Below are 18,548 nucleotides of genomic sequence, written 5' to 3'. Positions count from 1 at the left end.
GAATTATAAGTGAAATAATCTGTCTATAAAGAATTGTTGGAAAAATGACTTGTGTCATGCACCAAGTAGATGTCCTAACCGACTTACCAAAACTATAATTTGTTAACAAGAAATGTGTGGAGTGGTTAAAAAACGAGTTTTAATGACTCCAACCTAAGTGTATGTAAACTTACGACTTCAACTGTATGTAGTGTAAATTCATCCGGTGTATATACACTACTAGTCAAAAGTTTGGACACCTACTCATTCAAAGGTTTTTCTTATTTTTTTTTACTATTTTTCACATTGTAGAATAATAGTGACATCAAAACTATGAAATAACACATATGGAATCATGTAGCAACCATTTTTTTTTTACAAATCTAAATATCTTTAATATTTGAGATTATTCAAATAGGCACCCTTTGCCTTGATGACAGCTTTGCACACTCTTGGCATTCTCTCAACCAGCTTCATGAGGTAGTCACCTGGAATGCATTTCAATTAACAGGTGTGCCTTGTTAAAAGTTAATTTGTGGAATTTCTTTCCTTCTTAATGCGTTTGAGCCAATTAGCTGTGTTGTGACAAGGTATGGGTGGTATGCAGAAGTTAGCCCAATTTCTAAAAGACCAAGTCCATATTATGGCAAGAACAGCTCAAATAAGCAAAGAGAAACGACAGTCAATCATTACTTTAAGATATGAAGGTCAGTCAATACGGAACATTTGAAGAACTTTGAAAGTTTCTTCATATGCAGTCGCTAAAACCATACAAATTATGAAACTGGCTCTCATGAGGACCACAACAGGAATGGAAGACCCAGAATTACCTCTGCTGCAGAGGATAAGTTCATTATAGTTACCAGTCTCAGAAATTGCAGCCCAAATAAATGCTTCACAGAGTTCAAGTAACAGACACATCTCAACATCAACTGTTCAGAAGAGACTGTGTGAATCAGGCCTTTATGGTCGAATTGCTGCAAAGAAACCACTACTAAAGGACACCAATAAGAAGAAAAGACTTGCATGGGCCAAGAAACATGAGCAATCGACATTAGACCTGTGGAAATGTGTCCTTTGGTCTTGTGTCCAAATTTGAGATTTTTGGTTCCAACCGCCATATCTTTGTGAGTCGCAGTGTGGGTGAAAGGATGATCTCCACATTGTAGTTCCCACTGTAAAGCATGGAGGAGGAGGTGTTATGGTGTGGGGGTGCTTTGCTGGTCTGTGATTTATTTAGAATTCAAGGCACACTTAACCAGCATGGCTACCACAGCATTCTGCAGCGATACGCCATCCCATCTGGTTTGGGCTTAGTGGGACTATCATTTGTTTTTTAACCGGACAATGACCCAACACACCTCCAGGCTGTGTAAGGCTACTTTACCAAGAAGGACAGTGATGGAGAGCTGCATCAGATTACCTGACCTCCACAAACCCCCGACCTCAACCAAATTGAGATGGTTTGGGAGGTGTCGGACCGCGAGTGAAGGAAAAGCAGCCTCCTGTAGCTCAGTTGGTAGAGCATGGCGCTTGCAATGCCAGGGTTGTGGGTTCGATTCCCACGGAGGGCCAGTATGAAAAATGTATGCACTCACTAACTGTAAGTCGCTCTGGATAAGAGCGTCTGCTAAATGACTAACATGTCAATGTAAAATTCAAACAAGGGCTCAGCATATGTGGGAACACCTTCAATATTGTTCGAAAGCATTCCAGGTGAAGCTGTTTAAGAGTGTGCAAAGCTTTCATCAAGGCAAAGGGTGGCTATATGAAGAATCTTAAATACAAAATATATTTTGATTTGTTCAACACTTTTTGGGCTACTATTATTTCATAGTTTTGATGTCTTCACTATTATTCTACAATGTAGAAAATAGTAAAAATTAAGAAAAACCCCTGAATGAGTAGGTCTCTCCAAACTTTTGATGGTACTGTACGTTTAGATATTATTTGAATTACTGTTACAGTGCTATTTGGGTTGTTGGATTTGTTCTGACATTTATTTATTTTGATTACTTGGTCAGTACAGTGAGGGGAAAATGTATTTGATCCCCTGCTGATTTTGTACGTTTGAAATGATCAGTCTATAATTTTAATGGTAGGTTTAAAAATGTTATAAATTGATTTGCATTTTAATGAGGGAAATAAGTATTTGACCCCCTCTCAATCAGAAAGATTTCTGTCTCCCAGGTGTCTTTTATACAGGTAACGAGCTGAGATTAGGAGCACACTCTTAAAGGGAGTGTTCCTAATCTCAGCTTGTTACCTGTATAAAAGACACCTGTCCACAGAAGCAATCAACCAGATTCCAAACTCTCCACCATGGCCAAGACCAAAGAGCTCTCCAAGGATGTCAGGGACAAGATTGTAGACCTACACAAGGCTGGAATGGGCTTCAAGACCATCGCCAAGCAGCTTGGTGAGAAGGTGACAACAGTAGGTGCGATTATTCGCAAATGGAAGAAACACAAAATAACTGTAAATCTCCCTCGGCCTGGGGCTCCATGCAAGATCTCACCTCATTGAGTTGCAATGATCATGAGAACGGTGAGTAATCAGCCCAGAACTACACGGGAGGATCTTTTCAATGATCTCAAAGCAGCTGGGACCATAGTCACCAAGAAAACAATTGGTAACACACTACGCCGTGAAGGACTGAAATCCTGCAACGCCCGCAAGGTCCCCCTGCTCAAGAAAGCACATATACAGGCCCGTCTGAAGTTTGCCAATGAACATCTGAATGATTCAGAGGAGAACTGGGTGAAAGTGTTTTGGTCAGATGAGACCAAAATCGAGCTCTTTGGCATCAACTCAACTCACCGTGTTTGGAGGAGAAGGAATGCTGCCTATGACCCAAAGAACACCATCCCCACCGTCAAACATGGAGGTGGAAACGTTATGCTTTGGGAGTGTTTTTCTGCTAAGGGGACAGGACAACTTCACCGCATCAAAGGGACGATGGATGGGATCATGTACCGTCAAATCTTGGGTGAAAACCTCCTTCCCTCAGCCAGGGCATTGAAAATGGGTCGTGGATGGGTATTCCAGCATGACAATAACCCAAAACACACGGCCAAGGCAACAAAGGAGTGGCTCAAGAAGAAGCACATTAAGGTCCTGAGTGGCCTAGCCAGTCTCCAGACCTTAATCCCATAGAAAATCTGTGGAGGGAGCTGAAGGTTCGAGTTGCCAAACGTCAGCCTCAAAACCTTAATGACTTGGAGAAGATCGGCAAAGAGGAGTGGAACAAAAACCCTCCTGAGATGTGTGCAAACCTGGTGGCCAACTACAAGAAATGTCTGACCTCTGTGATTGCCAACAAGGGTTTTGCCACCAAGTACTAAGTCATGTTTTGCAGAGGGGTCAAATACTTATTTCCCTCATTAAAATGCAAATCAATTTATAACATTTCTGTCATGCGTTTTTCTGGAATTTTTTTTGTTGTGATTCTGTCTCTCACTGTTCAAATAAATCTACCATTAAAATTATAGACTGATCATGTCTTTGTCAGTGGGCAAACGTACAAAATCAGCAGGGGATCAAATACTTTTTTTCCCTCACTGTATTCATAAAAATATAATTGCCACATAACTGGGCATGGTGTTGCCCCACCTGGTGAGCTCCCTGTCACAATTGCATCTCTCCGAACACACCTGAATAACTCCAAACAATAACACACTCACATTATTTGCTCATTTCACAGGGTTTTGCCATTGTTATTGTTGGGAGGGAATGTGTTCTCTCAGTTATGTGGGTGTGTCAGGCGTGTTCGGAGACATGCAATTGTGACAGGGAGCTCACAAGGTGGGGACACATAATGCCCATTTATGTCGCTATCATAGTGTTACGAATACTTCTGACCAGTTTTGTTCGTAATTTCAGCTCTAGATTAGTTGCGAAGGACTGCAGAATGATTTGATTGTACCAAAACTATTTGTGGGAAGATTGTGTGGGTATACAGTACGTTCAAAACATATAATTATAACTCTTACACAAATCATAGAATGGAGTTGCATTCCGAATCTATAGAGTGGAGGACAACTCCCCAAGTTCTCATTAAACCTGTCAGTCATCTTTGTCGTCAATGTTGTATGCTGCACCAATTATATGTCCCAAACAAAAACAGCACATACAGGTAACTGCCAAAATAAAGGAAACCCCAACATAATGCGTCTTAACAGGGTGTTGGGCCACCACTAGCCAGAACAGCTTCAATGCACCTTGGCATAGATTCTACAAGTTTCTGGAACTCTATTGGAGGGATGCGACACCATTTTCCCACAAGAAATTCCATCATTTGGTGTTTTGTTGATGGTGGTGGAAAAGTCTTAGGCACCGCTCTAAAATCTCCCATAAGTGTTCAATTGGGTTGACATCTGGTGACTGAGACGGCCCATGGCATATATCGTTTTCATGCTCATCAAACCACTCAGTGACCACTCGTGCCCTGTGGATGGGGTCATTGTCATCCTATGGGGGCATAGCCATAGTAGACAATATAATGGCCAAAATAATGTCATGCCCAGCATTTTTACACATGCCCCTAAGCATGATGGGATATTAATTACTTAATTAACTCAGTAACATCACCTGGGTGGAAGCACCTGCTTTCAATATACTCTGTATCCGTCATTTACTAAATTGTTTCCATTATTTTGGCAGTTACCTGTACATGACTAATGGTATGATGTCCACACCAAATAATTTTCATCCAGATGGACCAGACCAATCAGACCTATTTGTCCTTCCTCATCCTTATGTCATTGTTACTGTGTACTGTTACTGTTTATAATAGCGATTCAGAAGTTTTAAGATGCACTGCTGGGACAGTATTTGGATATAAACGTACCTCTGTAGCATCCCATGGGAGAGCATACTTGGCACTCTTGGGGAATAAACTCTTAAAATTACTTCCATAAGCCTTTTTAAGCCAGTTCAATTTCCTTGGGATATCTGACAAATATTGATCACAGTCATGTATAACATTACATTATGTATTACAATCAATTATAATGATACATAAAGTGCATCAAGGAATGTGTAGTGTATGTCCATGTCCTGCTGGATTGGATTTCAGCATTAATTGGAGGGAGACGTTATTCTATTTTCAGCAGATGGGGAGTATAGGACACACCTGAGCATGCCTTTGTCATTAATGATGTCATCAAGGGTGTTCTTTAAACTATATAAGCTGTAGCAATTCAGGAATTTAGGAGAGGTTTGGAGGTACACCGTTTGGAGAATTTACTCAGCTGCTAAAATGATTTCTTCTACAGCATCACAATTGAAGAGCATTGCTGAACTGCCAGCACTTTTAAGGAGTAAACTGAAAATCCTACATCCATAACCCATTTTTGGGGGGGTAAGTGTGTTTTTCATTTATTGTGTAACAAATCATCTTTTCAAGATGTGTTTAATAAAACAATAGATTAACAATATATTCATACCAAGACAAAGCAGTTGTGGATGACTTTGTTTGAAAAGTGAAAATCGGAGATCCCTAACTTTGTGCAATACCAGAAAAAAACTAGTGATGGGAAGTTAATATAGTGATGTCCTATATTTAATTTGTCATGGTCATTCTGTTTGTCATTATTTGTCTTTTACCTTATGAATGATGTTGTCCTATATAATGATTTCACCCTTACTCTTTGATTATAGAATAATAAGCAAACGGTTCCTCTGAAACACAACCCTGCCAAGCCGGACTGCTTCATGACACACTGCTCACTTAACCCGGAAGCCAGCCGCACCAATGTGTCAGAGGAAACACGGTACAGCTGGCGACCGAAGTCAGCGTGCATGCGCCCGTCTGCCACAAGGAGTCGCTAGAGCGCTATGGGACAAGGACATCCCAGCCAGCCAAACCCTCCCCTAACCTGGACGATGCTGGGCCAATTGTGTGCCACCTAATGGGTCTCCCGGTTGCGGCCAGCTGTGGGATCAAACCCGGATCTGTAGTGACGCCTCTAGCACTGCGATGCAGTGCCTTAGTACGCAGCGCCACTCAGGAGGCGACAGTAAAGATTCCTATAGAGAACATGAAATAGCTGGAGGATTTTCTAAAACAAATGCTGCTATGCTGTCCCCTTAACCCTTAAGTAATCATCCTTATAGTCACAGCAATAACTAATTAACTGGTATTATGCACTTTAATTCAGTATTACACAAAAATAATTTGAGTACTTCAAATAAATGAAGAAAAATTAATTAAGTAGTATCTATTTTTTTTCTGTATTGGATTTATAATTTGAACGGAACAAAAATATAAATGCAACATGCAACCATTTCAAAGTTACAGTTCATATAAGGACATCAGTCCATTGAAATGAATTCCATTGATATGCATCTGTTGGTCACAGATACCTTAAAGAAAAGGTAGGGGCGTGGATCAGAAAACCAGTCAGTATCTGTGTATGACCACCATTTGCCTCATGCAGTGCAACACATCTCCTTCACATAGAGTTGGTCAGGCTGTTGATTGTGGCCTGTGGAATGTTGTCCCACTCCTCTTCAATGGCTGTGCAAAGTTAATGGATATTGGCGGAAACTGGAACATGCTGTTATACACGTCGATCCAGAGCATCCCAAACATACTCAATGGGTGACATGTCTGGTGAGTATGCAAGCTACAGAAGAACTGGGACATTTTCAGCTTCCAGGAATTGTGTACAGATCCTTGCGACATGCTGCCCTGCATTATCATGCTGAAACATGAGGTGATGGCGGCGGTTGAATGGGACGACAATGGGCCTCAGGATCTCGTCACGGTATCTCTGTGCATTCAAATTGCCATCGATAAAATGCAATTGTGTTCGTTGTCCGTAGCTTATTTCTGCCAATACCATAACCCCACCGCCACCATGTGGTACTATGTTCACAACGTTGACATCAGCAAACCGCTCGCCCACACCACGCCATACACGCTGTCTGCCATCTGCCCGGTACAGTTGAAACTGGGATTCATCCGTGAAGAACACACTTCTCCAGCGTGTCAGTGGCCATCGAAGGGGAACATTTGACAACTGAGGTCGGTTACGGCGCCGAACCGCAGTCAGGTCAAGAACCTAGTGAGGACGACAAGCACGCAGATGAGCTTCCCTGAGATGGTTTCTGACAGTTTTTGCAGAAATTCTTCGGTTGTGCAAACCCACAGTTTCATCAGCTGTCCGGGTGGCTGATCTGAGACGATCCCGCAGATGAAGAAGCTGGATGTGGAGGTCCTGTGCTGGCATGGTAAAACACATGGTCTGCGGGTGTGAGGCCGGTTGGACGTACTGCCAATTTCTCTAAAACGAAGTTGGAGGCGTATTATGGTAGAGCAATTAACATTAATTTATCTGGCAACAGCTCTGGTGGACATTCCTGCAGTCAGCATGCCAATTGCATGCTCCCTCAAAACTTGAGACATCTGTGGCATTGTGTTTTGTGACAAAACTGCACATTTTAGAGTGGCCTTTTATTGTCCCCACCAGGTGCACCTGTGTAATGATCATGCTGTTTAATCTGCTTCTTGAAATGCCACACCTGTCAGGTGGATGGATTATCTTGGCAAAGGATTAATGCTCACTAACAGGGAGGTACACAAATTTGTGCACACAATTTGAGAGAAATACGCTTTCGTGTGAATGGAACATTTCTGGGATTTTGGGATCTTTTATTTTACCTCACATGGGACCAACACTTTACATGTTGCGTTTATATTTTTGTTCAGTATCTGTTTGAAATTCACTGCTCGACTGAGGGATCTTTCAGATAATTGTATGTGTGGGGTACAGAGATGAGGTAGTATTTCATGTTAAACACTATTATTGCACACAGAGCGAGTCCGTGCAACTTATTATGTGACTTGTTAAGTACATTTTTACTCCTGAATTTATTTAGGCTTGCCATATCAACTGGGTTGAATCCTTATTGACTCAAGACATTACAGCTTTTTTTATTATTATTATGTTTTTATTCTAAAAACATAATTCCACTTTGATATTATGGGGTATTGTGTGTAGGCCAGTGACACAAAATCTAAATATAATAAATTTTAAATTCTGGCTGTAACACAATAAAATGTGGAAAAAGTCAAGAAGTGTGAATACTTTCTGAAGACAGCTATTCTTAGATCATTATCATTGGCATAATAATAGCCTTTATTTACTTCCTCAAAGGCGTGGTTCGTAGACATTCATATTATGTGTGTCATCAATGGTCGTGTGAACACGTAGCGCATACATAAGGATGAGTGTCATTGGAAAAATAACCTTGTACAGTGGGGGGAAAAAGTATTTAGTCAGCCACCAATTGTGCAAGTTCTCCCACTTAAAAAGATGAGAGAGAGCCTGTAATTTTCATCATAGGTACACGTCAACTATGATAGACAAAATGAGAAGAAAAAATCCAGGAAATCACATTGTAGGATTTTTAATGAATTTATTTGCTAATTATGGTGGAAAATAAGTATTTGGTCAATAACAAAAGTTTCTCAATACTTTGTTATATACCCTTTGTTGGCAATGACACAGGTGAAACGTTTTCTGTAAGTCTTCACAAGGTTTTCACACACTGTTGCTGGTATTTTGGCCCATTCCTCCATGCAGATCTCCTCTAGAGCAGTGATGTTTTGGGGCTGTCGCTGGGCAACACTGACTTTCAACTCCCTCCAAAGATTTTCTATGGGGTTGAGATCTGGAGACTGGCTAGGCCACTCCAGGACCTTGAAATGCTTCTTACGAAGCCACTCCTTCGTTGCCCGGGCGATGTGTTTGGGATCATTGTCATGCTGAAAGACGCAGCCACGTTTCATCTTCAATGCCCTTGCTGATGGAAGGAGGTTTTCACTCAAAATCTCACAATACATGGCCCCATTCATTCTTTCCTTTACACGGATCAGTCGTCCTGGTCCCTTTGCAGAAAAACAGCCCCAAAGCATGATGTTTCCACCCCCATGCTTCACAGTAGGTATGGTGTTCTTTGGATGCAACTCAGCATTCTTTGTCCTCCAAACACGACGAGTTGAGTTTTTACCAAAAAGTTATATTTTGGTTACATCTGACCATATGACATTCTCCCAATCCTCTTCTGGATCATCCAAATGCACTCTAGCAAACTTCAGATGGGCCTGGACATGTACTGGATTAAGCAGGGGGACACGTCTGGCACTGCAGGATTTGAGTCCCTGGCGGCGTAGTGTGTTACTGATGGTAGGCTTTGTTACTTTGGTCCCAGCTCTCTGCAGGTCATTCACTAGGTCCCCCCGTGTGGTTCTGGGATTTTTGCTCACCGTTCTTGTGATCATTTTGACCCCACGGGGTGAGATCTTGCGTGGAGCCCCAGATCGAGGGAGATTATCAGTGGTCTTGTATGTCTTCCATTTCCTAATAATTGCTCCCACAGTTGATTTCTTCAAACCAAGCTGCTTACCTATTGCATATTCAGTCTTCCCAGCCTGGTGCAGGTCTACAATTTTGTTTCTGGTGTCCTTTGACAGCTCTTTGGTCTTGGCCATAGTGGAGTTTGGAGTGTGACTGTTTGAGATTGTGGACAGGTGTCTTTTATACTGATAACAAGTTCAAACAGGTGCCATTAATACAGGTAACGAGTGGAGGACAGAGGAGCCTCTTATAGAAGAAGTTACAGGTCTGTGAGAGCCAGAAATCTTGCTTGTTTGTAGGTGACCAAATACTTATTTTCCACCATAATTTGCAAATAAATTAATTAAAAATCCTACAATGTGATTTTCTGGATTTTTTTTTCTCAATTTGTCTGTCATAGTTGACGTGTACCTATGATGAAAATTACAGGACTCTCTCATCTTTTTAAGTGGGAGAACTTGCACAATTGGTGGCTGACTAAATACTTTTTTCCCCCACTGTGTGTTTGTGGTGTTGAGTTTTCGTTGGGAAAATCAGCTTGATGAAAACAAAATTAAGTTATCACAATGATTATGTAATAGATTAATTTACATTATGGATTACAATCAATTACAATTCATACATTAAACGGGTCCAGGGCAGGTTCAGAAAACAGGGAGGGACCTAACTGAATCTGTCCAATAGAAACAATAGTTTTAGTTGTAAAACAGAACATTTTGCAACTGTTTGTAGTAATGATTACACCCGTGGTATATGTGTCTCCATGTACTGCTAGATTAGGAATTCAGTCATAATATGAGAGTACAGGAATTCAAAAAATGAGTACAGGACACACCTCAGCACACCCTTTTCTACAAGGTGACGTAAACACACCTTTTCTTTTACATCTCAACCATCATAATGATGTCATCGAGGTTGTTCTTTAAACTATAAAGGCTGTAGCAATGCAGGAGCTTAGTAGAGTTTGGAGGTGTACCATTACTGAATACTGAGCTTTCTGAGGATTTCATCTACAACATCACAATATAATTTTTTGGGTAAGTGTGGTTTCCTATTATTGTGTTACATATCATATGTTTTATTATGATCAGAGTTCGTTGACAAGGCTATAACTGGTCAACTTCCTCTATACCGCTTTTCCTTGACCTCGTTCAACCATGGATTTTATAATCTCAAATAATCTCTAGTGAAATTCTTATTCCAGGTACCAAGGGCCAGATCAGAATTTGTTCAACCTGATTTTATCTTTCTGGACCCTTGGTCCTGGAATAATCTGGTTAAACCTAGAGTGCTTTGTCCTGATAGAGGAATTCTAGGCTATAGTTGCAGACTTTATGCAGGCGGTGTGCAAATGTTTCAATTCTTAATGACTACATGTTTTATGATTGATGGTGGGTAATTGTAGTCATTCATATTCATGTTTTTGGTCTGCTGTGTATGTGTTATGGTAAAGGTGTAAAAACAGTAAATCGAAAGATTGTCCTCTCATTTAGTGATTTAGTGGTAAATCTATACATTTACAGATTATACACTAACACATGCACTGTACTGTATCTATGCGTTTTTTATTGAGCTGACCGCTTACCACTCTCCATCATAAAAGATGCCTTCTGACCTTAACAGGACTTCCTGGATGAATAAATAATGGTTAAAATAATACATAAAATTATTAATAAATTAATAAAATATTAAATAGCAAGACAAAGAAGTTGTGGATGACTTGATTAAAACAATCAAATTCCTAGCACATACTTACTGTACAACAGTACAATATCAGACAAAAATACTCATGTGAATTTACTATTAGGTGATCCCCTTCCACAATATTGCAGTTTATATTACATTTGTCAATGTCATTCTGTTTGTAATGATTCACTATACATTAATCATGTGTGCCCATCTCTCTGTGACTACAGACTAAAAAGAAAACATTTTCAAAGATGAACAGAAGAATTCTCACAGTCCTTCTCCTGATTACTGGTAAATTCATTCTCTGGTCTTTAAATTGTAGATCATTACGAAATTCTAAAAGCTATTCTAAAATCTATGCTTTTTAATTTGCAACAGCATCAGGGAATGCCCAAAGCCCAACAACTAATGCCCCCACAACAACCACAGCTGCTGCAACCACAACCACAGATGCTCCAACTGCAACCACAAATGGAGTCACAACAACCACAGTTTCTCCCACAACAACAACAGCTGCTGCCTCCACAACCACAGATGCTCCAACTACAACCAAAAATGGAGTCACAACAACCACAGTTTCTCCCACAACAACCACAGCTGCTGCCACCACAACCACAGAAGCCACCACGGTCACTACAGCTGGCATCACAACTACCACAGTTGCTCCCTCAACAACCACAGCTGCTCCAACTACAACCACAACTACGTCCATGACGACCACCACAGCTCCTGCCATGACAATGACAGCTGCAGCTGCTGCAGCAGCCACCACAACCACAGTTGCTGCCACAACAACCACAGGTGCTCCAACTACAACCACAACTGCTGCCACTTCAACCACAGCAGCTGCCCCCACAACTACAGTTGCTCCAACTACAACCACAAATATCGCCACAACAACCACAGCTGCCACCACAACGACCACAGCTGCTCTAACTACAAACACAGCTACTGCGACAACAACAACTTCTCCAACAACAACAGCTGCTGCCACCACAACCACAGATGCTCCAACTACAACCAAAAATGGAGTCACAACAACCGCAGTTTCTCCCACAACAACCACAGCTGCTCCAACTAAAATCACAACTACGTCCATGACGACCACCACAGCTCCTGCCATGACAACGACAGCTGCAGCTGCTGCAGCAGCCACCACAACCACAGTTGCTGCAAAAACAACCACAGGTGCTCCATCTACAACCACAGCTGCTGCCACTTCAATCACAGCAGCTGCCCCCACAACTACAGTTTCTCCAACTACAACCACAAATATCGCCACAACAACCACAGCTGCCACCACAACGACCACAGCTGCTCTAACTACAAACACAGCTGCTCCAACTACAACTACAGTTGTCCCCACGACAACCACAGCTGGTGCCACAACAACCACAGCAGCTGCCCCCACAACCACACCTGCTCCCTCTACAACCACAACTGCTGCCACAACAACCATACCTGCTGCCACTACTACCACAGCTGCTCCAACTACAACCACAGCTGCTCCAACTACAACCACAGTTGTCCCCACGACAACCACAGCTGGTGCCACAACAACCACATCAGCTGCCCCCACAACCACAGCTGCTCCAACTACAACCACAGCTGCTTCCTCTACAACTACAGCTGCTGCCACCACTACCACACCTGCCGCCACGGTCACTACAGCTGGCATCACAACTACCACAGTTGCTCCCTCAACAACCACAGCTGCTCCAACTACAACCACAACTACGTCCATGACGACCACCACAGCTCCTGCCATGACAATGACAGCTGCAGCTGCTGCAGCAGCCACCACAACCACAGTTGCTGCCACAACAACCACAGGTGCTCCAACTACAACCACAGCTGCTGCCACTTCAACCACAGCAGCTGCCCCCACAACTACAGTTGCTCCAACTACAACCACAAATATCGCCAAAACAACAATAGCTGCCACCACAACAACCACAGCTGCTCCATCTACAAACACAGCTACTACCACAACAACAACTTCTCCAACAACAACAGCTGCTGCCACCACAACCACAGATGCTCCAACTACAACCAAAAATGGAGTCACAACAACCGCAGTTTCTCCCACAACAACCACAGCTGCTCCAACTACAACCACAACTACGTCCATGACGACCACCACAGCTCCTGCCATGACAACGACAGCTGCAACTGCTGCAGCAGCCACCACAACCACAGTTGCTGCCACAACAACCACAGGTGCTCCAACTACAACCACAACTGCTGCCACTTCAACCACAGCAGCTGCCCCCACAACTACAGTTGCTCCAACTACAACCACAAATATCGCCACAACAACAATAGCTGCCACCACAACAACCACAGCTGCTCCATCTACAAACACAGCTACTACCACAACAACAACTTCTCCCACAACAACAACAGCTGCTGCCACCACAACCACAGATGCTCCAACTACAACCAAAAATGGAGTCACAACAACCACAGTTTCTCCCACAACAACCACAGCTGCTGCCACCACAACCACAGCTGCCGCCACGGTCACTACAGCTGGCATCACAACTACCACAGTTGCTCAAACTACAACCACAACTACGTCCATGACGACCACCACAGCTCCTGCCATGACAACGACAGCTGCAACTGCTGCAGCAGCCACCACAACCACAGTTGCTGCAAAAACAACCACAGGTGCTCCATCTACAACCACAGCTGCTGCCACTTCAACCACAGCAGCTGCCCCCACAACTACAGTTTCTCCAACTACAACCACAAATATCGCCACAACAACCACAGCTGCCACCACAACGACCACAGCTGCTCTAACTACAAACACAGCTGCTCCAACTACAACTACAGTTGTCCCCACGACAACCACAGCTGGTGCCACAACAACCACAGCAGCTGCCCCCACAACCACAGCTGCTCCCTCTACAACCACAACTGCTGCCACAACAACCATACCTGCTGCCACTACTACCACAGCTGCTCCAACTACAACCACAGCTGCTCCAACTACAACCACAGTTGTCCCCACGACAACCACAGCTGGTGCCACAACAACCACATCAGCTGCCCCCACAACCACAGCTGCTCCAACTACAACCACAGCTGCTTCCTCTACAACTACAGCTGCTGCCACCACTACCACACCTGCCGCCACGGTCACTACAGCTGGCATCACAACTACCACAGTTGCTCCCTCAACAACCACAGCTGCTCCAACTACAACCACAACTATGTCCATGACGACCACCACAGCTCCTGCCATGACAACGACAGCTGCAACTGCTGCAGCAGCTACCACAACCACAGTTTCTGCCACAACAACCACAGGTGTTCCAACTACAACCACAGCTGCTGCCACTTCAACCACAGCAGCTGCCCCCACAACTACAGTTGCTCCAACTACAACCACAAATATTGCCACAACAACCACAGCTGCCACCACAATGACCACAGCTGCTCTAACTACAAAAACAGCTACTGCGACAACAACAACTCCAACTACAACCACAGCTGCTCCAACGACAACCACAATAACGTCCATGACAACCACCAAAGCTCCTGCCATGACAACGACAACTGCAACTTCTGCAGCAGCCACCACAACCACAGTTGCTGTCACAACAACCACAGGTGCTCCAACTACAACCACAGCTGCTGCCACAACGACCACAGCTGCTCTAACTACAAACACAGCTGCTCCAACTACAACTACAGTTGTCCCCACGACAACCACAACTGCTGCCACAACAACCATACCTGCTGCCACTACTACCACAGCTGCTCCAACTACAACCACAGCTGCTCCAACTACAACCACAGTTGTCCCCACGACAACCACAGCTGGTGCCACAACAACCACATCAGCTGCCCCCACAACCACAGCTGCTCCAACTACAACCACAGGTGCTCCATCTACAACCACAGCTGCTGCCACTTCAACCACAGCAGCTGCCCCGACAACTAGAGTTGCTCCAACTACAACCATAGCTGCCACCCCAACAACCACAGCTGCTTCATCTACAAACACAGCTACTAAAACAACAACAACTTCTCAAAGTACAACCACAGCTGCTGCTACGACTTCCACAGCTGCTGCTACAACAATGACAGCTTCTCAAATTACAACCACAGCTGTTCCCATGACAACCACAGCTGCTGCCACCACAACCACAGCAGCTGCCCCCACAACCACACCTGCTTCAACTACAACCATAAATATTGCCACAACAACAACAGCTTCTGCCACAAAAACGACAGATGCTCCAACTACAACCACAGCTGCTCCTATAATATCCATATCTTCTGCCACGACAACCACAGCTTCACCAACTACAACCACAGCTGCTCCAACTACAACCACAGTTGTCCCCACGACAACCACAGCTGGTGCCACAACAACCACAGCAGCTGCTCCCACAACCACAACTGCTCCCTCTACAACCACAACTGCTGCCACAACAACCATACCTGCTGCCACTACTACCACAGCTGCTCCAACTACAACCACAGCTGCTCCAACTACAACCACAGTTGTCCCCACGACAACCACAGTTGCTCCCTCAACAACCACAGGTGCTCCAACTACAACCACAACTACGTCCATGATGACCACCACAGCTCCTGCCATGACAACGACAGCTGCAACTGCTGCAGCAGCCACCACAACCACAGTTTCTGCCACAACAACCACAGGTGCACCAACTACAACCACAAATATTGCCACAACAACCACAGCTGCCACTACAACGACCACACCTGCTCTAACTACAAACACAGCTACTGCGACAACAACAACTCCAACGACAACCACAATAACGTCCATGACAACCACCAAAGCTCCTTCCATGACAACGACAACTGCAACTTCTGCAGCAGCCACCACAACCACAGTTGCTGCCACAACAACCACAGGTGCTGCCACCACAACCACAGCAGCTGTCCCCACAACCACAGCTGCTTCAACTACAACCATAAATATCGCCACAACAACAACAGCTTCTGCCACAAAAACGACAAATGCTCCAACTACAACTACAGCTGGCATTGCAACAACCACGGCTGCTCCTAAAATATCCATATCTTCTGCCACGACAACCACAGCTTCACCAACTACAACCACAGCTGCTCCCTCTACAACCACAACTGCTGCCACAACAACCATACCTGCTGCCACAACAACCATACCTGCTTCCACTACTACCACAGCTGCTCCAACTACAACCACAGCTGCTCCAATTACAACCACAGCTGCTCCAACTACAATCACTGTTGTTACCACGACAACCACAGCAGCTCCATCTACAACCACAAATGTCCCCACAACAACCACAGCTGCTGCAACCACAACCACAGCTGTCGCAACAACCACAGCTGACGCCACAACCACCAGACCTGGCATAACAACTACCACAGTTGCTGCCACAACGACCACAGCTGCTTTGACTACAACCACAGCTGTACCAACTACAACTACAGCTGCTACAACTACAACTACTGCAGCAGCCATGACAACAACAGCTGCTGCCATGACATCCACAGCTGCTCAGACTACAAACAAAGCTGCTGCCACAACAACCACAGATGCTGCCACAACAACCACAGATGTTGCCGCAACAACCACAGCTGCTCCAACTAAAACCACAGCAGATGCAACCATGACAACAGCTGCTGCCATGACAACCACAGCTGTTCAAACTACAACCACCAGAGCAGCCACCACAACGACAGCAGCTGCCACAACAACCACAGCTGCTGCCACAACAACCACAGCTGCTCCAACTACAACCACAGCAGACACACCCACAACCACAGCTGCTGCCATGACAACCACAGCTGTTCAAACTACAACCATCGGAGCAGCCACCACAACCACAGCACCTACCACAGCAGCTACCACAGCAGCTGCCACAACAACCACAGGTAATCAAACCACAACCACAGCTTCACCAACAACAACCACAGCTGCTTCCTCTACAACCACAGCTGCCACCACAACCACCACAGCTGGCATAACAACTACCACAGTTGCTGCCACAACGACCACAGCTGCTTTGACTACAACCACAGCTGTACCAACCACAACTACAGCTGCAGCCACGACAACCATAGCTGCTCCAACTACAACAACTGCAGCAGCCACGACATCCACAGCTGCTGCCACAACAACCACAGCTGCTTCCACTACATCCACAGCTGCTGCTACGACAATCACAGCTGCTTCTGCTACAACCACAACGATGACAACGACAGCTGCTGATACTACAAACACAGCTGCTGCCACAACCACAGCTTCTATTAGAACAACCACAGCTTCTCCAACTATAACCACAGCTGTTCCTATGACAACCACAGCTGCTGCCACCACAACCACAGCTTCCGCCATGAACAACACAGCTGGCATCATGACTACCACAGTTTCTCCCACAACAACCACAGCTGCTCCAACTACAACCACAACTGTTTCCATGACGAGCACCACAGCTTCTACCACGACAACCACAGCTGTTCCTACTACAACCACTGCAGATGCTACCACAACCACAGCTGCTCCAACTACAACCACACCTACTGTCACAACAACAACAGCTTCTCCAACCACAGCTGCTTCCTCTACAACCACAGCTGCTACCACAACAACCACAGCTTCTCCAACTACAACCACAGCTTCTCCAACTACAACCACAGCTGCTACCACGACAACCACGGCTTCCTCTACAACCACAGCTGCTGCAACAACTATAGCTGCTGCCACAACAACCACAGCTTCTCCAACTACAACCACAGCATACGTAACCACAAACACAGCTGCTCCAACTTCAACCACAAATGCCCCCATAACAACCACAGCTGCTGCCACCAAAACCATGGCTGCTGCCACGGCCACCACAGCTGGCATCACTACTACCACACTTTCTCCCACAACTACCACAGCTGCTACCACCACAATGGCCACAGCTGCTTCGACTACAACCACAGCTTCTGCGATGACAACCACAGCGAAACCAACTTCAACCACAGCTGCTCTCACAACCACCACAGCTGCTCCTACAACAACCACAGTCACACAAACGACAACTAAAATTGCTCCCACAACCAACACAGCCGCTGCAACTACAACAATAGATTCAACAGCTGCACCAACAGCGGATGAGGGGTCACTGGGATTAGGATTCAGAATGATCCGTGCATTCCAAAGTGACTATTCTGACTCTTCTACAACAGCATATCAGGAACTGGCAGCAAATGTTACCACAGAGGTAATCAGCGTGTCTTTGAACAACATTCTGACTTCACTGCTGAAATTATTGATTGAAATTATTGATAATAATATATATTTTTTTCACAGGTTAATCGTGGTTACAAAATAATTTACCCTTTAACGTACCTAAGGTGTAGGATTAATAAATTCGCGTAAGTACAATTCATTGTTTTCTGTAAGTCTGAGAATGTCTCCATTCAAATAGAATGATCTAGAAATAACAGTGATACAGTGATATAACACGTTTGAATTATACATAAAGAACA

The 18,548-nt window shown here is 44.5% G+C and overlaps 1 protein-coding gene across 1 annotated transcript; it reads left to right on the top strand.

Annotated features, from left to right (window-relative positions):
• The first annotated feature begins 3,727 nt into the window (after positions 1 to 3,727).
• Positions 3,728 to 17,280, top strand: LOC121550606 (probable cyclin-dependent serine/threonine-protein kinase DDB_G0292550). The gene is made up of 5 exons (XM_045216010.1): positions 3,728 to 3,783; positions 11,463 to 11,834; positions 12,147 to 14,927; positions 15,093 to 16,064; positions 17,007 to 17,280. Exons 1-5 carry the CDS (start codon positions 3,728 to 3,730, stop codon positions 17,278 to 17,280), a joined length of 4,455 nt encoding a protein of 1,484 aa, XP_045071945.1.
• Positions 17,281 to 18,548: the final 1,268 nt, after the last annotated feature.

The sequence above is a fragment of the Coregonus clupeaformis genome, unplaced genomic scaffold (genome assembly GCF_020615455.1).
Source record: "Coregonus clupeaformis isolate EN_2021a unplaced genomic scaffold, ASM2061545v1 scaf0579, whole genome shotgun sequence".
NCBI classification, from domain to species: domain Eukaryota; kingdom Metazoa; phylum Chordata; class Actinopteri; order Salmoniformes; family Salmonidae; genus Coregonus; species Coregonus clupeaformis.
Note: the sequence above shows the minus strand (reverse complement) of the source record. Positions and strands in the feature narration are given on the sequence as shown.